Below are 22,171 nucleotides of genomic sequence, written 5' to 3'. Positions count from 1 at the left end.
CAGTGGAAAATACGGGATCCCGTCCGCTCTCCCATAGTCAAGCCGCTGAGGGGCTGATTAGTAGTTGGGTCGGTGACGACCAGCGAATACCGGCTGTTGTATGTTTTTTGTGTTTTGCCACCTAGATTTGTGAATATGACTATAGCTTTTGCTAACGGCGGCGTATTTAAGCATATACGACCATACGTACTAGCGAGGGGACGTGACCGGCCACTTTCGGCCTTGCACCTGTCCTTTATGGCACCTACTAGACGACGTCTGGAATTTTTAAGGTTACAAGCGAGACGAGCTAATTTTGTTATAAAAGAGCTAAGGCATACTTTTAGGGAGCATCCGACCTTTAAAAGGTCTATCGCCGGGCTTCTTTAGTAGCTAGTCGAGTGTGACTCTGGCCATGTCCACCCACCCGCCTCCCCCGTCCTTGCCTCGCTACTGGCGCTGCTTCGCTCCTACGTGGCTCCCTAGCAGCTACATGCACCCAAGAAGTCTTATTTAGCAAAAGGGCAGACTAGGTTATCCTTAATTACGTTGACCTCGACTGCCTCGAGGTGAACTCTCGGATCCTTGACAGGCGGCGTTGGACCCTCGGAACTTTTGCGCTTCATAAGAGCCCCTAGAGCCGAGCAATCAAAGTATGTGCTACCTTACCAGAGTTGTTCTAACTCGGGCTTCTCCTCGGAGTCGGTGCAGAAGGGGGAGGTTCCCACCTAGATGCATTTGGATCCTGCCGTCTGGCCAGCTGTGTTCGCCCGAGTTGCCTAAGGACCTGGCGGCCCAGCCCCGAGATCGGCGAGACAGCAAGTTTCCGGCAAGTCTGTCGAGATAGGTTTAGCTCCTAAGCAATCATTCCCTTAGTCTATGCGCATGGTCGCGCGTGCACGTGTCACATATATCTGTGGATAGAAGTGGACCGTGTTCGGCTCTTCTGTGGTACTGTCCACGTAGGGAGATCCGTAGTAGTCCCCGCAAAGAAAATAGCCCGTAGTAAGTAATAGAAAGAAGGATATGAGATATTTTGGAACAAGGACGCAGCCGGTAGCTATTAAAGAAGGACTAGAGTCTCGCTAGCTCTAGACGAAGACACCACCTAATGGCTCGTCGGGTCCTCGATTGCTACTTAACTATTTATGGTAGATCGCCAGTTCCCCTCTCACAGGGGCAAGTGGACATTTTACGCAATAATAAGGCAGCCGACAGGGATGTATTTGATCGACACTCTGAGTTGTCACTCTAGAAGGATGCATAGAGTCCTCTTGCGGACGCGGTTGTCATTATATACATGATGTACGCCACCTGTTTGCATAGATCAACCTATAAGCGATTCCTTTCGTCCAAGGCACAGAATCTCTACGATAGACGCAACTCTATTCAAGTGAGTCACGTGATTCGAAGCACATGCTTTCTCCAGTAACGTTGTGGTCAAGGCCCATAAGTTTGGAAGCTGTCTCTTTGTTCAGCCGAGGAGTAGGTAGGTAGAGTGGGGCGCCGTGAGGAAACCTTTACGTACTCTATCTTGGACTCCTCGGAGAAGGACTCTGGTTCTGGTTGAATGAGTTGGCTCAAACTCCCCAGTTAAATCATCAGCGCGAAATATGTCTGGACATTCGACCGTGAACGCAGCAACTTCATCCACAAGGATTTCCTCCGTGGCTTGGGTGATCTGCTCTTGAAAGCCTCCTCGTTCCCAATCGCTCCAGTTCCTCGAGGCGTTACGAATCTTGGCCAAAACCTGAGGCAATCGTCGGTTGCGGCTTAATTTTTGCTCCTGATGAAGTCGGCAGGTTACTTCAAACTTCCCGCTGTAGTAGGCCTCGACGACTTGGTCGAACGACGTGAATCCCACGTTTGTGGCCTGTTCAACAACACGAAGAAGCTGACGATGCAGGCTGGAGGGAGACTTGCTCCCGACTTCTGCATCCAGAGACCGCGGGGACGCAGTTGGTAATTCCAACCCGAAATTTGGCGATACGCTGAGAGGAACACAATCTGTCGTAAGTTCGAGGTCTTCGGGCAACCCATACTGCGCATGCGGGGAGCCCCACAGATCTGACTGTGGCTTTTGTGATATTATCATCGACGCGTCCGGGCAGTGAAACAGATCATGTCCATCCGTGACGTTCTCCTCGGGTAACGGACACAGTGCATCGTACATATTTTCATGTTGGCAGGTCATGGAGTCAGCACAAGTTTCTTTCAATCGAGTTTTCAGTCGTTGTTAATCGTACACACCTATTTCAACTTCAGCGCCAGATGCCGCATTGTCACTGGTCGATCGTGTCGGATTTTCCGATTCTTGGATAGAAACGTTGCTCGGTTCAGGTGGTAAGTTTATCGCCCATGGCGGCAACGACTTCTCAATGAGCTGGTGATGTGCTGAGACTATTTTTTGGAGGCTCTCCAGCTTGGCTTTGAGACGTTTACCTGAAGAATAGAATTAAATCCACTCTTGCACAGACGAGGAAACACCATCCTTTGACACATACGATAAGCTCTTTGAGCAAGTCGGTTTTTCTCCTTCTTCGCATCTTTTGGATTTGTAGTTCTATCATTCACGTCGGCGGACGCGTTCTTTTGGCGATCAGACGAGACATTGTTGTTGTTGACGGGCATAGCCGGATTGGATCAAAATCAAGGGTATTGCTCTTTTGTTAAGAAGACTGAGTGGCTGAGTGGATCACGTTTCCTGCGACCGACTTGAAAGAAAATTCATTCAGAAACGACCAGACGTTGTTGAGCTTGCAAGAGTCCCGCAAGCAACCATTTCAAAAGCACTTCTCCATCTATGATCAAAGTGTAATTCTTGAAGAAGCTGTGCTGGAGCTTCTTGTCCGCCAGCCCAAGGCCAGTTGGCTCTCTTGCATACTTCATGCCTTGCTCCTGCGAACATGCATGACCTATCACCAACAAAAGTTCCTTGAAATCGACAGCAATAAGCTCAGCATCAATTGTGGATGCTGCATGCAGATGAGAGTCCCTATCACCAACATGAAGACTGTGAGCATGCATCTTAAGCGAGGCCGATCAATTACAACAGGGATACATCGGAAAGAAAACCATGTCCATACTGCAACCTAGCAAAACTCTCCACAGGAGGCTAAGCCTGGCCACTTCTGTTTGGCATTGAAGGAGACCTAACGTTTTCGTAACTATAGGCGAACAAGAAGCACAATTTACCTCCTTTGACCGACAAACAATATTCATTATGTTCGACCCCATTAGGAATTACTTCTAAGAGCTATATCGTACATAATCCTACATCTAGACACCTTACGTGATACATTCCATTGATGCTACGTAATTCAATAGTCATCTCCCCTCCCCTTGCCCCTCACTCGCTTCTGTTCTCGTGATCACTAACGTTACCACACTTCAACTTTGTCGTTCTATTTACTCTCGACGGCAACCATCGGTATTGAGGTCTACGTCCGATTGAGTGCATCAGGCCTTGCAATGACAAGAACAAGTCCCTGTGGACCTGCTGTGGATACGAGCATCCGACTGAGTCTATGGTGAGCTCGCCGCTGTGCCGGTCGGTGATTCTGTCTTCTCGAACGTGCCGCGGGCTTGCGTATCCTCAGCCTGCGTGGACCATGATCACTCTTCTAATTGGTCATAAGTGCGGCAGACGGGGGACGTTCAATTAGTCTTCGGCTCGATGTTTAATGTTGTGACAGCTGCCATGGATATGGTTCAATGTATCGCATTTGTCACGCAAAACCAGCTCTAATGCTTGATACGTAAATAACCTTGCCTACCAGTTCATATAAGAACTGCCCAATGTTCGCCGAGTTTCTCGCCCTATCACCGCAGACCAGTCTTGTATCCTCCACTCGGAAGTCATTTGATCTTCGCGCACTGGGCTGAGTCACTGCGCACCTTTGCGTCACATGCTGCAGTTGATCATAGGATCACAGCACCTTCCTATCGCCACATGTCAAATAGGCATCCACTAAACGTCCTTATAACTACGTACCTTACCCACACCTTCCAATTATCATGTTACTCCTGAATAATTTCTGCTTTGCACTTCTCCTGCACTTTGGCTTTTTCTTCGGCACCGTGCTGAGCGATAGGTGGTACTACGACGATGACTGCGACGGCCGCTATATCGCCTTCGACGCCAACGACTACAGAAAGTGCTACACCATTCCCAAAAACGGTGGCTACGCCAAAAGCATTCAATCTGATTCTTCGGGACTCCCCGAACAGTGGGTAGCTTATCGCCGGAGGCAAGGCGGAGCGCAGTGTGGGTATAGCGTTTGCTCATTCAACAATCTCAACTCTCGTTGCTGCACCGCGAGAAGCAAGAGCATCACAGGCTTGGAGAAATTCCGAATCGATTCTCTCATGTCGAAGCATCAAGACACCCAGGTCACCCAAGCTGAGGATTCATGGGAGGATATCTTCAGGGTAGGGAGGTCTCGAGAGCAAATCTCGCAGGCAGTTGCCGCCCGTCAGGCTCGCGGCGGTGCAGGGACGCAAGATGAAGGCGGGGCCTGCGAACAAATCTCATGGGCCAATGCGGAAATCTTCATTGACCTTCCTGATGGAACGCACCACGGGCTTGGTCGGGGAACCCCCAATGTAACGGAGGGAGAGCTTCAGAGACAGCTCAAGGCCGCTGGAAAACCAGAGTTGTCGGAGGAGAAGATTGCCCAACTGCGAGAGGACAAGATAGTTGTTGGAGAGGCAAACGGGCCTGTCGGATCAAGTGAGTCTCAGTAGGACCAGGCGGTAGGCTTTTCAGAGTTTCAACAAATTTGGGGCGATCGTTAGGATGGCATCGCACGGTCTGGTTCAACGGCAGGTTAGGTTATTCGATTTTACCTCAATTACGATAAAACCTATGCAATGCTTCATCCGCCTTGGCGTGAGGCCCAAACACGGGTACAAGTGGGACAGCGCGATCTGATCGAATTACCTCGGGTAGCACGAGCTAATTCAGTTAGTTGGCCAGCTGTGGAGGCTATTGTCAATTTGTCATCTCCAAATTCGGGTCGGTCCGAACCCGCGAGGATGGGGTGACAGAATTTTGCAGCGGCGTCTTTGTGGCGCTGCAATTGAAGAGAAGAGTTTTGGTGGTTGGATTGCGGCGACAGTGTTGTTTAGAGAGCGCTGAAGCATGACCGTCGCGAGGGTTAAGCAGTTCCAACATAATGCTAGCGTCCGGTCGGGGACCCAAGTCCTCACTAGCTCTGCCCTTGCCAGAGCACGCTAGGGTTAAATATCTTATGAATCAAAAAGGCTATGCAAAGGATAGAGGCACTATCACTAACAGCACCGTATTGCCTCACTTTGCACCGTCATAGACGGTAATTTCTTGGGATAGAGTACAAAGGGGCTGATTAGTAGTTGGGCCGGTGACGACCAGCGAACACCGGCTGATGTATGTTTTTTTGTTTTGCCTCTTTTTTTTGTGAGCTGAACAAGTGACAGAGATTTTCTGTCCAGTATTACTTTGCTAGACCACGGTGTTGTGGCACAATGGTCAGCCACGTCTTCCCTCCACTTGCCCCTTTTGTCAACAAAACCTTGGATTGGTGTGATAATTTGTTGCGTTCGTCTGCTGCCAGTCTTAAGCTTGTCTCTGACATCGCCGGTGGCTTTGCTGGTGGTTTGAGCGGCTGTATTTGTTGTGTGCTGTGCGGTGCGGATTGCTTCGTGGATGTACTACATAGGTGACGTCGAGTAGGCCTGACACAGTGTCGATGCGATTCAAGGTCACGTGGTGCCGGTTGAAGTTAACATGTGAAGGTCGACAGTCGTACCAATGGTCCCCGGCTAATTATTGGCCGCTGGACTCATGCAGCGCCTTGTGCACAACCGCTCGCGTGGTATATCTTTCAGGCACTCACATCGACAGAAATAATGCCAAACGCCGAAGCGCCTGCTCCCCAACGGCAGAAGCATCCACTATCGGCTGAACAACAACAACAACAACAACAACAACAACAACAACAATAACAGATCGTAGACTGGGTATCGAAGGAACGTTCCTCAGGCACTGTTGTCCAGAACGAGCTCATCTCTTGGTTTGCCAACCGTCTCGCCCAAGGAGCAAGATCGCATCCAGGCGCTCTTTGGCGACTCTCCCCCGCCTCGACGCCAGCCTGCTCCCTATCCGGAAGGTGACGTCCTCTATCGCTGCAACAATCGCTACCTGGTGCGGCATGGGAATAATGTGACGAAATACACAACGTTCCCTGATGGCCTGGGTGCCAAAGATCATCCCAATGAGGCGCAAGTGCTGCGTTTCGTCAAGGAGCACACAACGATTCCGGTCCCCGAGGTCATTAGCAGCGACTGGGATCGTATCACCATGGAATACATCGAGGGCCAAACACTACAGCAGGCGTGGCCGGTGCTCACACCGGAACAGAGGTCTGACATCTTGGCTGAGCTCAGCGGCTACATAGCGCAGATGCGTGCTTTAGGTGGCATCCACCTCGGCCGTCTCGACGGGCAGGGCGTCGTAGTTCCAAGTATCCTGCAGCGCTCGGGGGGTCCATTCGGCACGCTTACTGAATTCAAGTCCATGACTGGCTCGTACGGCCGCCCAAGCGGTTGCAAGCGCAGTCGATGTACTGGCACCAGATAACGACACAGCTGGGCACCGAGTATCCTATTGTGTTCACGCACGGAGACCTTGCCTCGCGCAACATCTTGGTGCGAGATGGCCACATCGTAGCCCTTTTGGATTGGGAGTTTGCAGGATGGTACCCTGAGTATTGGGAGTACGTGTTTGCCCTGCGTGGGATGGACAAGCTTGACTGGGAGACTCTGGGTAGCCATTTGCCGTCTCTGTTCACAAAGCGCTATGATCTCGAGTACATTCTTTTGGAATTCATCATCAGCATCTCCTGATGCCAGCTAAATCTAATCGATCAACAGCTCCATCAAGCAACTTGTTCACGGGTTCCCCCTTTTGTCAACAGCCCCCTTAAAAATGTACTGCTAGGCTGGCGTTCTAGTTACCATATCTAGCCACCACACTCTCAATCTCGCGCAAGATCTCGGTCCGCACGGCCTCAGGTGCCCAGCACATCTCGGCCGCATTTCTAGCGAGGGTCGCCATGTCCTGATTGCTAAAGGCGCACATCTTCTTGACCAGCAGCATGTCGTGCAGGATCCATGTGTCCTCCATGTAAGCTGGATCGTCGCTCGCAATGGCGAAGCAGATGCCCGCATCGTATAGGGCGCGGATCCTGGGGAAGATCTCGTCGACAGGCTCGTGGCGGAGATAGCCCCACGGGGTAATCGTCATGGGAATGCCTTTCTCCTTGATGAGGCGCAAAAGTTCTGGACTCTGGGCGGCATTCAGACCGTGGTCTATGCGGTGCGCTCCGGAACCACCTAGTGTCGACACGACCTGGTGTATATGTTTGTGCGTGTCCTTGTTTCCCACATCGCAGTGTGCCGTGATGTGTAAGCCGGCCTCTCTAGCCAGAGCGAATACATCTGCGAAGAGGCTGGGAGGGCGGTCGTTCTCATCGGAGTCGAGGCCGATGCCGACAACCATGTCTCGGTACGGCAGCATAGCTTGGTAGTGTTCCATGGCCGACTGTGGCGTCAAATCGCGCAGAAAGCACATGATCCAGCTCGCGACTTGACCTGCTCTTTATGTCAGGATGCGTGCTTAGCAATGCAGCTGGAGAGCTGAATGGCCACAAGGGGCCCCCACGTACCCCCAGGTTCTTCTCTGCCACTTCCTGGGCTGCGCGGAACCCTCCCATCATGGTGTCCCAAGTGACACCCCGTCGTGTGTGGCCCTGAGGGTCGAAGAAGGGCTCGCAATGCCGAACATTCATGGCGGCGACGCGCTCAAAGTAATGCATGGCTAGCTCGTAAAAGTCCTGGTGGGTGACCAGTATCTCGAAGCCGCCATAGTAGGCCTCGAAGAAGGTGAAGCTTTCTTCGGCGTTGTCAATTCCATGGCCGGGCCGAGGCTGGATGATGGTATAGGACGCCTTCAGCTGCTCCAGGCTGTGGTACACGGTGCCAGTGCGTTCGAGCTTCAGAACCTGACCATTTCGTTGGGCAAACTTCCATCTCAGCTCGGGAGTCAAGGTGCCCTCGATGTGCACATGAAGTTCGACTTTGGGAAGATCGAGCAGGAATTTGTCATTGGAATCGAGCAGCTCTTGCCGGAGGGCTAAGCGGGCTTCAAGGGGGAGGGCTCTATCCATGACAACCTGCAAGGGAGTTGAAGAAGGTGGAAGTATAGGAAAATATGAGTTGATAGCTTGTTGGTTTTTCTAAATTCTTTCGCGGATGGGCCCCTTTATATACTTTTCTATCAATGCTTTGCCAGACATCATTGTGGCTGTAGTCACTTACACGACCCATCCCTGACGTTGAGCAACGTGGTTCCCATTGGTTGCTTCGCGCAGCGCAGTCACGCCGAAATGACAATTCTGCATGTCGAATGCATTAGATCTGCTTCCTGTCCAGAGGCTAATACTAATTGAGTTACAATTTCAGTCAACTTGATGGCAGGCTCGTTCTCTGAATCATTCAATCCTGGCCATGCAGGTCGGTTGCTCCTCATGCGCTAGTACGGAATAGGTTGCTATTTCAGTCGAGGACTCGAGCCTCCGCTATAGACATGGAACTTGCCGACATGAACTTCCGTCCTTCTTGATCATTCATGTCATCCACTGAGTCGACAACCGGCTAATGCTGTACCTTGGTCAGCAGCCCTGACATGAAGCCGCCTACGCGAAAGGTATGTGCTGCTGCGCGCACGTGGTGTTGGACGGTGGGACTATGCCTTGAAGGTATGCTTGAACGTGTCCAAAGTAGCAGTCTGACCCTAGCATATTGATGACGGTATGCTGCAATGGGGTCAGTCTGGAATCGTCTCGAAGATGGCTGTACGACTGAGATTCAATGACGACTTACACCAACGGCTTCCTGCAATAGGAGTACTGATCCCGCAAATCGAGAAGACATTGCGCGTGCCCTGCGATGAGGTAAGAGATCTGAGCAACCCATCAGAGGCGAACCGATTTGGCTTAAACTTACGATTTCAAGGGCGACACGGGGTCAATCGTGTTGCTCGCGAACATGATTGGGAAGGACGAAGACTTGTTGCCGTGTCCATTTATTGGTTCTGCAGAAACGCTGGTTAACCTCCATTCCCAAAGTCAAGTAAGGAGATCACGGATGAATGAAACAGAGTGAGAATTTTCTGCATACCTTGTACCATCATGCTATCTGGTAGATGTGGCCGGAACGATCTACACAAGAGGTTGGCCTGGAAGATGGGCCAAATGTCGCCAATGTACTTGCTCTCGGAGCTCGTGTCCTCGACAAAACTCTGAAAGGCCTCAATGCTAGTGAGCTTGTTGTTTCGATATGAGTCGGCGCACATGATGGCCAGACGGGCGTCGGATATCGAGTTCAACCCGTCAAACGAACCCACAAGAGGAGACGCGTCCCCTTGCTCGAGCTTGTGTAGAATGTCGGCCATGACTGGGAACAGAGCCGGTGGGTTGTATCGTGTCTGGAGGAAAAGAGCCTTTAGGTCTGAGTAGGTGACCAGCGCCGGCAGTTCTTGGCTTTGCACTCCGCTGATTGGTACTGGATGGTTCTGGAGCTGGAGGATGAGGGCGTCCATTATGGCTGTGATGTTGGCTGGCGTGGGACCCCAGAAGGAACACTTTCCAGGACCTGCGGAATGGCACAAGGTCGAGAATTCGCCCATGGCCTCGTCCATTTGATTTACATTGTCCCTCCAGTCGTTGTTGTAATAGTGTTCCGCGTCCAAAACACCATCCAGGATCATCCGTCCAACTCGGTCGGGAAACATGGAAGCGAACGTGGCGCCTACCACAGTGCCGTAGCTGATGCCATAGCTCCACAACTTGGCATCTGATGGTGGCCGACCAGCTAGCTCCGCCTCGGCTTCTGTGAATGTGAGCAGATCGCGGGCGGATGCTGGCGTAGTCACAAAGTAGCCATGCGGTGACTCGTTCTCGACGGCATCGTTGCACCACTCTCCGTAGATGGAGCTCGAGTAATACTGTTCCTCCAGTGACGTGGAGGAGACGTTGGTGGCTCCAGTACTGTACAACCGAAGAAAGGCTGATCTTGCCTCTGTGTCGCCTGAGAAACAATCAAGATTTGGTCCGCTGTTGTTCACTCCGCGAGGGTCAAAGGAGACGATGTTGTACTGATCTCCAAAGGCTTGCGCTGCGAGAAACCAATTCTCAAGAATGAGATCGACACCTGATCCACCAGGACCGCCTGAAAGACTGTCAGCTCGGTTTCGTGGAATCCGGTGCGACTTGATGTTTCTGGCTTTGCGAAGTCACATCTTACTTACCGGGGATGATCACGATACTTGGGGACTCAATGGTTGCATTCTTGCCAGCCAATTTGATGAAGGCGATGGACGTCGTGCCAAGGCTTCTGTTGGAATAATCCAAGGGAACCTCCAGCCTCGAGCATGTGAAGTCATCGAAGCATGGTGTCCATGTGAGGTTGGGGGATGGTTCGATCTGGATGGTTGGATTAGTGGTCATGAAGCTTGCGAGGGTACAGTTGGACAAGGTCCAAGACTCACGGTATCAAATCCATAGGCCATTCCGTGATTCTCGTGACAGTGGGAGTTGCAACCCAAGATCGTGATAGTGATAAGCCCACGCAGAATTCGGTTCATCATGATGTCTGATTGAAAGATTGCTCACTGGGGTTTCTGCTGTGTTGCTTCAAGAAAGGGGCGGATGTCATAGTTGCACCCAATCCAGCTGCGATCCCACGAACCTATTTATACAAGCCGAATACCAAAGGAACTTACATCCAGTTTGTCAGTTCCGATTTCCGAATCATTGCGTCTACGGACACCCGCGTTCTTCCCATCCATTTATCCGTATAACCTGGCACTCCACTTGTACGAATCAACCAATTGATACCAGTATCTACCTCAAAAGGTTCCATCAGTACACAGGGTACAACATCCTGTCAGCTATATTTCAAATGAAATTGAGGCTGTGAGCATCATGGTCTACGTGTACGCATGTGTCTCTTTGTCGGCGATGATACAGACAATGAGAGACCCACCCATTTATTGTCAGATATTGACTTACTATTACTAGAAAGGTAATAACCCTCTTGCTTGGCGCCCCACCTGTACGAAGCAGCCAACCAAACTTGATGATGATCCCGTCAGATTGTATCAGGATCCACAAAGATATACTAGGCTCAGCTTGTACACTCCGTACGCCGGCGTATGATCATCTCACGCCGAGAGTCTTCATCCTTCCACCTTTCTGCTCTTCTGCCGTTCGCGTTTGCTCATCCACCAACGAACCATTTCCATCGCAAAACACGCAGGAAGATGGCTTCCAAGCGAGGTTACGGCCGAATCAGTATGCGAACCATTTAAGCTCTTGTCGTGGCCCAGTCTGCTTTTGATACAACAGGCGGCTTGCCAGTGTTGTCGTGGAATCGTGGCCGGGGATCGTTTGCCCTCAGGTCACAGCGACGCGTACCGTACATTTTGGCCAGACAGCCTCAGCGACATGTACAGCATCACGAGCGCCTCCGAGAACACCAAGACGGCCAACCAAGCTTGGAGGAAAAGGCCTCGCAAATTCGCGCCAAAATCAAGACGAGGCTGTAAAACCTGCAAGTGAGTCCTGGCCTTTTCCCACTCACCTGTATTCGGGAACCCAGATATCTGACCTTGCCACGCTCCCTAGGATAAGACGAGTGAAATGCGATCTCGCGCGGCCATCATGCCTGAAATGCCACTCCACAGGTCGCACCTGCGACGGCTATGACGAGACAACCCTCACTGTCCACACCGCCAGCGCAGAGAGCGACTATCAGCCAAGACAGAGGCACATAACAAGTCCTGATTCTATCGCAAAGGTACTCGGACCCTTGATAATCTTGCCCGTGACTGGCACAGCTCAGGCAGGGGCAATGTGTTTCTTCGAGCATGCTGCGATCAAACACCTGAGCAAGTACCAACCCGGCGACTCATGGCAGAAGACTCTCATGTTCTTCTCCCAGACCGTGCCATCAGTACGACATGCCGCCATGGCTCTGGCCTTGCTCCATCGGCGCCACACCCACCGCGATAGTGGACAGCCATCGCAACCCTCCCAAAGCTGGTTGCCCGACGAGGCCGCCTTGTTTCACTACAATCGTGCCATACAACTACTCCTGCACGGGGAAGGCGGCAACAGCATTCAAACAACAGCCACCACCCTTTTGGTCTGCTATCTCTTCGCTTGCTTTGATCATCTAGCGTGCAGCTACGTACAAGCAATCAAGCACCTGCGTGCTGGTGTAGAACTCTCATGCAACATCGACAAGGCGAGCACGAACACGCTAATCTTCCAGGCCACGAAACAGATCCGCCGTCTCGACATGCAGGCCGTCATGTTCCTTATTGACTGGACTCCAGTGGGAGTAGAAGAGCAATTCATGTCCACGCTCACACCCTGCGACGGTGCCTTTGTATCTCTCGAGCAAGCGGCGGACCACATGCAGATTCTTGTCTCCCGCGTCATGAGTCTGCGCAACACGAAGCAAGAAATGATGGATCAGGCACCACAGTCAAATTCGTGCAAGGAAAACATCTTCCAGCAGTTGAATATATGGCTAGGTCTTTTCGAATATATGCTGCAACAAAATGACACCCATGGCGCCGATGCCGACTCAAACCCGCTCATATCACTACTGCGCATGCACTACATCATGGCATGGAGCCTCCTCAGCACTGCCGGATCTGGTAGGGAGCTAGACTATGACGAGTTCCTGCCCCAGTTCCAACAGTGCCTGACCTTGGCGGACGACGTAGCGGCGGCGCACGAGCGGTGTTCGGGCTCGTCACAGCCTACATTTACGCCCGAGGTTGGCATTGTCCCCGTACTGTACATGATCGGGGTCAAGTGCCGGCATCCCATTGTTCGACGCGAAGCCGTGAGCATTCTGCGACGGCGGCCGATACGGGAAGCGGTTTGGGACAGTATCTCCGCGGCCAGGGTGGTGGGGCGGGTGATTGAGATTGAGGAGGGCGGTATGGTACGAAGTATGTCGCAAATTCCTTTGTGGCAGAGGGTCGAGACTGTCTCTTGGATGCATGTCGTTAGCGGACAATCTGCAGGCACTCTGGACATGAAGTATACGTTCTGCGCGCAGGAGGGAACTTTCGCTGAGTCTCTCGTAGTATGACAGACCTCAACGGCAGCTTAGATAATTGACGTGATAGACTGCTCAATATTCTCGCGGGGCCGCTACTTTTCACCATAAAAGGGGTAAAGAAAACACGGGACAGCACGCAGGCGTGGATCCGCTGCTAAGATCCCCCACAGCACAGATAGCCTGAGCGGGATGATGGTGAACAAAAAAGGTGCGGATTCAAATGGGCAGCCAGCTGCAGGCCAAGGGAATGCCATTCTTGTGTGACGCAAGGAGCCCGGGTCCAGCATTCCGCGGAAGATTTTCGCAACAGCACCAGGCGAAAGGGCGTTCAATGTATGTGTTGTGTATTGATGTATGTATTATCGTCCACGGTCTACCACAACCGCATCAAACCCCAAGGCTTATAAATATGGTTGACGGAGGCGCTGGGTTTCCATAATCTAGCATCATGGTCGATCAGGGCTGCTCGAGCAGCCAAGCGTCTCCCCAGGGTATTGTATATCGTAGCTTCTCTGCGAAGCGACGCGGCCTGTCTAATCATGGTCATAACTCTCATGCCTTCTTGTCGGCTGCGGCTCATGGCCACCAGTTCATCTTTTTGTAGCTGTCAATGACTTCCTCAATCAGCTCTTTGGTCATGGCGGGCTTCTGGTACTTGAAGCCAACTAATGACGCCAGTCGATCGCCGTTCATGCTCAGATCGGTGTCCTTAAGAAGCTCCTTCTCCATGAAAGGCGTCAAAGGCCCTGGGCGGGTGATGCCAGCCTCAGCCAATAACTCCGCCCAGGGACCGAGCGTCTCGTCATTGACGTCGTCGACGACGCTATCCAGATTAAGGCGCGCGAATGTGCTGATCAGCTGCCCCTGGAACCCAGTCTCAATCTTGAAGATGTCGGCAATAATGTCTGCCAACGTGCCTTGTGTCGTAGCGCCCTCGTCGACGACGTTGAAGGTGGGCACCTTGCCCATACTGGCCTCGTCCCAGCCAGCCTTGCCCCGGTCGTACCATGTGGCCATGTCCCAAAGTGCTCGCGTAACATCGGTGATGTGTGCAGTGTTAGTACGCAGATCCTTGGTCCAAAGCCACTTCATCTCCTCCTCAATGTGCTGGTACACTCGCGCCATGCAGAGAGCCGTCGCGACCCATTGAGAGGCATACGGGCCATAGACATGGGGCAGACGTGCAATAATGAGGTTAAGGCTGCAAGGTCAGCGGTGTGCACGCCTGGGGGGGAGAGCATCGACACTTACCCCTCGATCTTGGCCAACTCTTCCTCGGCCTGCAGCTTGAAGACAGCGATCTTGCTCCAGGGCTTCAGCTTGTCTCCCTCCTTGCTCGGCGATGAGTCCGCCTTGTAGACCATGCCTGTGCTAAGCTCGACGAAAGCCTTTACGCCACGCCTGGCAGCCTCCTTACCAACAGTCATGGACAGGTTCAGTGATCGCAGCTTATAGACCTCGTCCTCCTGTGAGTATCTCGTCTCGCCACCGCAGTTAAAGACGTAGTCCCACTGCTTGCCATCGGCACGGTCAAATATCCTAGCAAGGCCCTCTGCGAGGGGTCAGCATCCCTCGTCAATCGCGAGCTCGGACGCAAGTCCTACCTGTTCTGCTAGCGTCGGCCTGAATGAATTTGTCTTGCGAGCAAGCCTCGGCGAATTCCGGCGCGAGCCATGCGAGCTGAGGAAGCACCTTGTCGACCAGACGAACTTCTGATGCCAGGTCGTTCTGGTGAATGTGCAGCGCGAGGAAGCGGCCGATGTAACCCAGGCCCCCAATGATGAGGACCGAGGGCTTGTCCGCAGCCATGGTCTTGTGGCTGTCGTGTTGCAAAGGCAAGCCCAGGGCACAAGAGAGGAGGAGCGGGCGCTAGTAGCTTGAATGAAACGAGACCGATCGTAGAGGTCGCAGCACGGTGTGGTCGAGGGTCCGTGGAGTCGCTGTGCGCGGCGATAATCGAAAGCAAAGGAGGAGGACGAGGAGGCGGCTGATGCTGTCGGTGTCGTCGTTGTTGTTGCCGCTGGTGCTGCGGAAAGCGAGAAGGGGGACTGCTGGCCTAAGAATTGAGGGAGAAGCGGAAAGGAAGCAAGTGAGGAAGCAGCGGACAGTGTGAAATGACGGGGGCGTGGAGGGGTGGAGTTGCTGAGAGGGAGGGGTCTGGCAAAGGGCGGGTAGGTGCATGCATGCATGAGGACTCAGGAAGGAAGGAAAGGTGCCCACACCCAGTGAACCAGGCAGGTTGCAATCCAGGAAATACAGAACCCAACTATTAATTTCTTTCACCCGTGCTTTTGAGTAATGGCATTCAACGTTGCTCTCGAGCTGTGCCTCGAGGATGAATGATCTACCGGTCTAGTCATCTCCATAGATCGGTATCTGCTCTGCTCCGTCGTTGTGATGTAAACCCTCAGTCTCGCTTAGCGGCTGCCCCCTTCAGACCGGCGCTGATGCAGCAGGAGTAACAGCGGCAGACCAACAGCAAAGAAACACGGCAACCGGAATCCTCACATACAATAGACTGTATACATAATAATAGACTGTCCTTTAATCAAACTCGCTGGCTCGCCACAAGCAACAAGCCACACAGTTCCGAGGACATGGAGCGCGTGCGTTGTCGCTTGATCGTTCATCCCCATTTCCTCATCTCCCTCATCAATGTGCAACTCACCGCTGCAGCGACCCTTATGCACGATGCGCCGAGCCAAATCAAATTCACAAAGGCAAGCATGATCGCCTGCAGTCCGAGGAAATCATTGACGTATAGTACATATATAATCTCCTGCACGAATAAGATTTCGCTGCGCCTGTTGGATCGTGCAGTGCAGCGCATTGCATTCTGAGCGCAAAGCTGAGGCTCCGGCCGGGACGCCATTGAATCGCATTGCCGAATGCACACGCACCGTACCGTCCGTAGCGCTCTGCCAGGGGCCGGGCCAGGCCAAGTCGGGTTTGTTCATCCCGCTCGCGCCTCGACTGGAATCATCACATTCACCCGTTCATCAACCTGCGTGGCGCCGCTGGCGCACATACTCTGTCAAAGTTCCTCTGGACTCCTGGGGCTGCTGCACTGTGGTGAGCAAAGGAGCCCATACGAGTCAGGCACTGGCTTGTGTGACCTTGCACAGCTGCACGCTGAATGCCCGAATGGGTTGCGACTTGACACCCTCCTGGAGACGAACAAGAAAAGGGCGGGTACACCACACGCACATTTCAGTGTGGAACGAACCGCCCCGAGATGGGGAGGGTGGGCCTTTGCACCTAAAATGGGCGCGCGTTGGTGCGCCTGGAGGCTTGAGCCCCTTTCTCTTGCGCTCAATAATCGCAGGATGGAGCCCGATATCGCCAAGCAGCTCAACGATGATTCTTCTCAGGGCCAATATGGAGCGTCCAGTCGTTCATCTGTGCGTTGTCGTCGCTGGAGCATCCCGAAATTCAAGCCCCAAGAAGCGTCATAAGCAGACGGAGGGGTTGTCAACCCCTGTCCCTTGCATTTTTCATCTTTGCAGGTCCCGTGATTATCATCATTCAGGGGTCTTGTGCTGCTATCAAGATGGCAATGACAGCTCGACATTGACCCAACTGCACAGTAGAAGATGTCGTCCGTCACGGTCACCGCCGACTCCTGACACCTGAGCATGCGTAAGAAGGTGCTCCTGTCTGCACGAGTACTTGCGCTAGCTTCATGCGTCTAATTTGCTTTGATGCCAAAGAATGGAGGCTTCCATCGTAATTCATCAGGCACCCGAGCCTGCAGCATCTAACCTAAAGACGAGTCATGGATGCCCTCCTGGAGGCTGGATTGCACATTGTAATGGCAGATCATTCCGCAAACCATTTTTCCACATCCCACTTGTCCAATTTAACTCTACAGCCTATAGTCGCTTGAGGCTCCACGCTCAAGGCGCCAGAGCCAGACGAAGCTCCTCGCAGACTTCTCATGCTCATGTCCCATCAGGGACGGTGCAGCGATGCGTTGATAGCGCGCTCATAGCCTTGGGAGGGAGACCTGCATGAGACCTGCCGCCGATGTGGCTGGCTGAGCCTGAGAGGCAGCAACGCAAAAAATTCTTGAAATTCGACATGCTCCTAATCCGGCTTGCAAATGTCACTCATAGTGATTCCCTGGTGGCTAGCAACCAGATTTCTCTTGAAGTCTTCCTCTCCTCGGGACTACGTACTACCGCCAACAGTCACCAATCCTTATTTTTAACCCCTGACGTGGCCGCATGCAGCTTAACCGACACCTCCATTCGTGCCGTGTCCCAAGCTTTACCCTCAGCCTTATTTGCACCGACACGAGATGCATGTCTGACAACCAATGATTTTCCCAGTCTGTGCCGGAAGTGCAAATTATATCAACATTAACCGAGTAATCGTTGCTTTTCGCCATTACTCAATGCGTTGCATTCCGTGTTGTCTACATGCTGGACTAAGCGACCTGCTCTCAAATCGGGTTGCGCATGATAGAACAAACGGAGCTAATTAGTATTCCTCGTCCAGCTTTGTCGGTCGGTAGGCGATCACCAAAAGTACCAAATCATAGGAACCTTGCTATAAGCACTAGTATATGCGGTCCTTTCTTACCTGATCTGGGCGTATCTATTATATGTCTCCGGGCATCGAAAAGCACACTCCTTTATCAGTCTAGGGTAGTGCAAACCTGCCGATGTTCCAGTGAGCCCCCTGGGCGGGTATCATCTCCTGCCTCAGTATCTCTGTAGCATGTTGCTGGTGGCACAGGGAAAAGGATATGAAATTCCGCGGAGTATGCGCTCTAGATCACACTGGCTCACCGTCTACCGCCCAAGCCCCCCAATAACCTCGCGCTGCTGATCCCTGGCCCTAGCACCCTCCGACAGGCTCCCAATGCTGCGCAAGTCGCCCACGACATCCCTCGCCTTGCCAAAGTACACCTCCTGCAGCAAGTTCCTCATCTTCAGCTCCATGTCTTCCACCAGCCGGCCGACGTTGGCAATATGACTGTCGTCATTGTCCACGGGGAGATCCTGCTCCAGCTGCCTGGTCATGTTGCCGCTCAGGTCGAGTTCCCCGAGGTCGGCGGAGCTGGAGAGGTTGAGGATCACAGTCGATGTGAGCTTGTAGTGTGTCGTGCGGCCACGCTCAATGGCCTCGAAGACGTGGATGGAATCCCAGACACCTTCGCTGTTGCCTCCTGGCGTCGACGCTGGATGCGTTAACATCTTATAGATACTTCCTGGGGAAAAGACCATGACCTACACTTCTTGAGGAGAACAACACCTGCGAAGCCATCATCCAAGTTCCAGAAGTAGACGCTGCTGACACCACCCTCGTAGTACAGCTCGCGGTAAATGTCGAATGCCTCGTTGGCCTTGATCTCCATCTTGCGCACGCGCTCACTCGGGACAGCACCCTCGCCCGCACCCTCGTTCACGCCGCCCAGACCGCCCACGTCGAGGGGTGGGTCGAACTTGTTGCTCCAGGGCGAGCGGTATGAGTCGCCGTCGCGGTTGTAGTCGCAAAGGAGGTACTCCCTCCCCGAGTCACGACATCTTTTGATAGTCAGAGGCTGGTCGACGGAGGCCAGGAGGTCTTCTGTCAGGTCGGGAGCGATGGAGATGATTGAGTTGATATGGGTCGCAACGTGTTTCGGCGTCAAACGTCGGAGCAGGTCGCTGCGGTAGCGTTAGATGGGTGACGAGTCGAGGGGAGGTTTGAGGAAGCTTACAGCGCTGAGTCAAAGGGGTCGACGGCAGCCATTGTGGAGGTCAATGAACAAGTCAATGGGCAACAAGACTGGAGTTGGCGATGGTTGTTGATGGCGGAGCTTGCTTCAGTCTACGCCGGGGGATTCAGCGGGGTCGCGTTGACGGCAGGACCCCACTTGAAGCTCGCCGCCGCGGCGGCCACCCCACAGGAGGTCCATCATGGCACATCCGAGTGACCGAGTCCGATCTGAACCAGGGACTCTCACAAGCAATGCGGTATGTGTGTTTAGTGAAAGAGGACCGGAACCGCCTCTATCATGTATTATGCCACACCGAAACGCCTCGCTAAAAATGAAAGGATATCCAGAAGCGCTCTTCCAAAGCTATCAGTCACCAAACTACTACATCTCTTGGTTCGCCAACAGGGTATGGGCCTCCTCTTCGTGCGCATTGCCATCCTCACGATCCTCAATATCAGCGCCAACAATCTGCTTGGCCAGCTTGGCACCCTCCTTCTTGCCCCTCTCGACATCAATCATATAGATCAATGGTGCCGGTAGTCCGACTAACGCAGCGAGGAACCAGAATGCTGGCCGTATACCCCCAGTCTTGTCGATGATTGCACCGACTATCGTGGGCCCAAATATACTCGAGCCTTTGTCTGTTATGGCGTAGAGAGCGTAGAAGGCAGCCTCGGAACCAGGAGGGATGAGTTCGCCGTAGAGCGAACGGCAGTACGCGCCTAGGCCGCCCAGTACCAGTCCATACACAGCTGCCAGGGGGTACATTTCCCAAGGCTGCTGGAGTCCAAAAACACCCCAGGATTGAACAAATGGCAGATACCCGATGAGACCATAGATCGGGATCAGCTCGAACAGAGCGATGCAGACGAGAATCGTCTGGTGGGGCTGCAGGCGGAACAGTCGTGATACCCATGACCACCCTAGCGCACCAAAGATGCCGCAGCAGGTGGTGATGACGTTGATCATGCCCAAAGCCCAAGGCTTCATGTGCAGGGTCGTCTTGGCGAAGAGGATGGCCGTGCCCGAAGTCGTCGCAATCGCATCAGACAGCAAGAACCAACCCGCCAAGAAGAGCAAGATGTCCTTCAGCTGCCTCGCGAGCAATGCTGTGCGGAAGAGACTCTTCCACGCGTAGACGAGATAGGAGAAACCAGCCAGACGTCCCTTGCTGCCCTCAGTCAACGGCGGGCCTGGACGGGGACGAAGCCACATGGCCGCTGGGATGGTGAACACAGCCCACCAGAGCCCCACGATGAACAGAACGACCCGCTGCGCCCAGGTCGTGTTATTCAAGACGAGGAGTATGGCGATCGATACGCATAAGAGGAACAGGGCTGCACTGTAGCCTACGCCAATGCCTTTGGAGGACATTTCCGTCGAGAGCTCCAGCTCTTTTGACAGGATCTCTTTTGGTGATGCCTTCCCACTCAGTCTCGACTCGGATGGGCGAAGCATCTCCCCGTCATCAAGCAAGGGCGATTCCGAACTTGCTTCGTCGCCTGTTGTATCGTCCAGTGGCCTCGACTCCAAGTCGCCTGTCGCCGGGTCCAGCGTGATGGCCTTGTTGGCTTCGATGACGTCCGGATGATTCCTCACCAACAACGGCAAGAAACTGTTGAGCAGAACAAACGAAGCGCCAAAGGACGTATTCGAGATGACCGTCAACAGGGCGCCGAGTATGTACGTCTCCTTGGTGATGAATATGTACGCCATGACCGCAGAGCTCCCGATCCAGGCGAATGCAAGCAGAAGCTTCTTGCGGTAGTTGCCATGGTCGGCCGCGCAGCTGATGCTGACGACGAGCAGCGCCTGAACAAGGACACTGACCGAGAAGGTGTACATGGCGAAGCTGGCCGTGTTGATGGGGATGCCCAATACGTACACGACGCATTGCCCGTCTGTATCCTTGTTCTTACTGTCGGAGGTGCCGCACGGTTGGTCGGGATTGTCCAGTAAGACGCCATTCTCTCGGGCGAGACTCTCGAGGAGGATGGGGATGAAGGCGCCTGTAATCGTTAGTTGCCATAGTTCCACGGCTTCTCAGGATGCCAACCTACCAATCCCGCAAATGACATATGTTTCCGCTGCAAAAGCATACATGTACCATCCCATCAACTCTTTGCGACTTGTCGGCCGCCCATCGTAGCCGGCGTAGAGCGCTCTGGGTGCCCTGCCGTCATCGCTGCTGCGCGACTCCATGTCGTCGTCCTCGTCCTCGTCGTCAGAGGATGATCTCTCGTCGTCTGCGTGAAACGACGACGTCGCAAAGGAGTGAAATGACCGTTTCGAGAGGATAGAGAGGCCAGACCAGTGCCTGTTCCCGCTGAGCGCAGGGCGAGGTGGCGCGAGGTTCATGGCTCTGTGGTGACGGCGGCGCACAGTGCTGGCGGCCGAGACGAGTGGCGCAGCTCTGATTGGTCAAACTGTGGCGCGCGTGGGCGGAATGAGTGGACAGCTCCAAGTCACTCTCGAGCTCCAAAATGGTCATGCGAGAGAAACTGGTCATCAATTGACTCGATACATGCACCGACCGCATTCCCTTTCCTCCAGGACCACTGTGTCAACTGATGAGACAGCCAGAGAGTCTCACGTGTTGAGTAAGCGACGCACACAAGCGACGCACCTCGTAACGGTGAAGCTAGCGTGTTCGTGGGCTAGAGCGAGCGCGTGACCTTTCGTGTTAACGAAAGCGTACCGCTTGCCAAGCGCAGAGGCACTGACGCAGAGTAATAGTCGAAGAAGTACTGGACCATCACGACGATGGAACACGACGACATGGCGGCGCTCTAGACTATATCCTCGTGTGCTTTGCGGCTCCTCCCGGCAGTCTAATGGCGCACCTGCAGGCAGGCCATCGTGAAGTTCCTTGCACGCCAGGAGAGCCGCTGCCATTCGTTGTCCAGCGGGCATGTCACGATGCAATAGCTGCAATGTTATCCGCATGTTGCCTCAAAAGTGGAGGCAGTATGCACGGCGGGGATGCTCACACCATTCTGAACTTGAAGGTGCCTCGAGCCTGGGGGCTAATTAGTTAAGCGCAGCTGTCCACGTGTTTGTCACGGCAAGATGGCACAAGACTGCATGTGTTCTATGCTTCATCTACGTTAGGCAAGCCTATCTACAGATTCTGGAAATGGGGATGCACGCCATCTCCAGACTCCATAACGGTGGCGGGAGCGGGCAGTATGGGGGTGGGTCAGGACTCAGCCCAAGATGGGACAATACTTTGATCATCACCAGAAGGAGGGGTCAAGAGTCAGATTACGAGCACTGCATGATGGCATCTTCGAAAGTTCTACGGTA

General features: G+C 53.3%; 9 protein-coding genes across 9 annotated transcripts; 3 read left to right on the top strand and 6 right to left on the bottom strand.

The window, feature by feature from the left end:
• Positions 1–1,453: 1,453 nt before the first annotated feature.
• Positions 1,454–2,610, bottom strand: F5Z01DRAFT_686325 (uncharacterized protein; the record flags this gene model as incomplete). The annotated part of the gene is made up of 3 exons (XM_046265980.1): positions 1,454–2,190; positions 2,230–2,421; positions 2,484–2,610. The coding sequence occupies 3 exons, from the start codon at positions 2,608–2,610 to the stop codon at positions 1,454–1,456; spliced, it is 1,056 nt and encodes a 351-aa protein (XP_046119011.1).
• Positions 2,611–3,996: 1,386 nt separating this feature from the next.
• On the top strand, positions 3,997–4,725 carry F5Z01DRAFT_620858 (uncharacterized protein; the record flags this gene model as incomplete). The annotated part of the gene is made up of 1 exon (XM_046261160.1): positions 3,997–4,725. One exon carries the CDS (start codon positions 3,997–3,999, stop codon positions 4,723–4,725), a length of 729 nt encoding a protein of 242 aa, XP_046119010.1.
• Positions 4,726–5,484: 759 nt separating this feature from the next.
• On the top strand, positions 5,485–6,864 carry F5Z01DRAFT_686324 (kinase-like domain-containing protein; the record flags this gene model as incomplete). Its single annotated transcript, XM_046265979.1, has 4 exons — positions 5,485–5,642; positions 5,693–5,834; positions 5,975–6,482; positions 6,533–6,864. The coding sequence occupies 4 exons, from the start codon at positions 5,485–5,487 to the stop codon at positions 6,862–6,864; spliced, it is 1,140 nt and encodes a 379-aa protein (XP_046119009.1).
• A 103-nt stretch (positions 6,865–6,967) lies between these two features.
• On the bottom strand, positions 6,968–8,235 carry F5Z01DRAFT_722775 (uncharacterized protein; the record flags this gene model as incomplete). Its single annotated transcript, XM_046266605.1, has 2 exons — positions 7,682–8,235; positions 6,968–7,605 (listed from the first exon to the last, which is right to left on the bottom strand). Exons 1-2 carry the CDS (start codon positions 8,184–8,186, stop codon positions 6,968–6,970), a joined length of 1,143 nt encoding a protein of 380 aa, XP_046119008.1. The 5' UTR covers positions 8,187–8,235.
• Positions 8,236–8,886: 651 nt separating this feature from the next.
• On the bottom strand, positions 8,887–10,663 carry F5Z01DRAFT_621029 (uncharacterized protein; the record flags this gene model as incomplete). The annotated part of the gene is made up of 5 exons (XM_046261179.1): positions 8,887–8,962; positions 9,025–9,112; positions 9,199–10,248; positions 10,328–10,502; positions 10,568–10,663. The coding sequence occupies 5 exons, from the start codon at positions 10,661–10,663 to the stop codon at positions 8,887–8,889; spliced, it is 1,485 nt and encodes a 494-aa protein (XP_046119007.1).
• An 862-nt stretch (positions 10,664–11,525) lies between these two features.
• Positions 11,526–13,188, top strand: F5Z01DRAFT_681129 (uncharacterized protein; the record flags this gene model as incomplete). The annotated part of the gene is made up of 2 exons (XM_046265658.1): positions 11,526–11,635; positions 11,706–13,188. 2 exons carry the CDS (start codon positions 11,526–11,528, stop codon positions 13,186–13,188), a joined length of 1,593 nt encoding a protein of 530 aa, XP_046119006.1.
• A 477-nt stretch (positions 13,189–13,665) lies between these two features.
• F5Z01DRAFT_74081 (uncharacterized protein) lies at positions 13,666–15,119 on the bottom strand. Its single transcript, XM_046266850.1, has 3 exons — positions 14,763–15,119; positions 14,410–14,710; positions 13,666–14,359 (listed from the first exon to the last, which is right to left on the bottom strand). The coding sequence occupies exons 1-3, from the start codon at positions 14,965–14,967 to the stop codon at positions 13,735–13,737; spliced, it is 1,131 nt and encodes a 376-aa protein (XP_046119005.1). The 5' UTR covers positions 14,968–15,119; the 3' UTR covers positions 13,666–13,734.
• A 2,797-nt stretch (positions 15,120–17,916) lies between these two features.
• On the bottom strand, positions 17,917–19,071 carry F5Z01DRAFT_73164 (F-actin capping protein beta subunit). Its single transcript, XM_046266710.1, has 3 exons — positions 18,866–19,071; positions 18,397–18,812; positions 17,917–18,343 (listed from the first exon to the last, which is right to left on the bottom strand). The coding sequence occupies exons 1-3, from the start codon at positions 18,895–18,897 to the stop codon at positions 17,955–17,957; spliced, it is 837 nt and encodes a 278-aa protein (XP_046119004.1). The 5' UTR covers positions 18,898–19,071; the 3' UTR covers positions 17,917–17,954.
• On the bottom strand, positions 19,072–21,338 carry F5Z01DRAFT_73163 (autophagy-related protein 22-like protein). The gene is made up of 2 exons (XM_046266709.1): positions 20,926–21,338; positions 19,072–20,874 (listed from the first exon to the last, which is right to left on the bottom strand). The coding sequence occupies exons 1-2, from the start codon at positions 21,221–21,223 to the stop codon at positions 19,247–19,249; spliced, it is 1,926 nt and encodes a 641-aa protein (XP_046119003.1). The 5' UTR covers positions 21,224–21,338; the 3' UTR covers positions 19,072–19,246.
• Positions 21,339–22,171: the final 833 nt, after the last annotated feature.

Source organism: Emericellopsis atlantica (assembly GCF_019669845.1).
Source record: "Emericellopsis atlantica unplaced genomic scaffold F5Z01scaffold_11, whole genome shotgun sequence".
NCBI classification, from domain to species: Eukaryota; Fungi; Ascomycota; class Sordariomycetes; order Hypocreales; family Bionectriaceae; genus Emericellopsis; species Emericellopsis atlantica.
Note: the sequence above shows the minus strand (reverse complement) of the source record. Positions and strands in the feature narration are given on the sequence as shown.

Excerpts from the sequence above, each read along its gene's own strand:
- F5Z01DRAFT_73163 (XM_046266709.1), bottom strand. The coding sequence starts at position 21,223 with ATGAACCTCGCGCCACCTCGCCCTGCGCTCAGCGGGAACAGGCACTGG. Across the intron at positions 20,875-20,925 it reads ATATGTCATTTGCGGGATTG|GCGCCTTCATCCCCATCCTC; the intron begins GTAGGTTGGCAT and ends TAACGATTACAG.
- F5Z01DRAFT_73164 (XM_046266710.1), bottom strand. The coding sequence starts at position 18,897 with ATGGCTGCCGTCGACCCCTTTGACTCAGCGCT. Across the intron at positions 18,813-18,865 it reads GACCCCTTTGACTCAGCGCT|CGACCTGCTCCGACGTTTGA; the intron begins GTAAGCTTCCTC and ends ACGCTACCGCAG. Across the intron at positions 18,344-18,396 it reads TGTTGTTCTCCTCAAGAAGT|CGTCGACGCCAGGAGGCAAC; the intron begins GTAGGTCATGGT and ends TAACGCATCCAG.
- F5Z01DRAFT_74081 (XM_046266850.1), bottom strand. The coding sequence starts at position 14,967 with ATGGCTGCGGACAAGCCCTCGGTCCTCATCATTGGGGGCCTGGGTTAC. Across the intron at positions 14,711-14,762 it reads GGCCGACGCTAGCAGAACAG|AGGGCCTTGCTAGGATATTT; the intron begins GTAGGACTTGCG and ends GACCCCTCGCAG. Across the intron at positions 14,360-14,409 it reads GAGTTGGCCAAGATCGAGGG|CCTTAACCTCATTATTGCAC; the intron begins GTAAGTGTCGAT and ends CTGACCTTGCAG.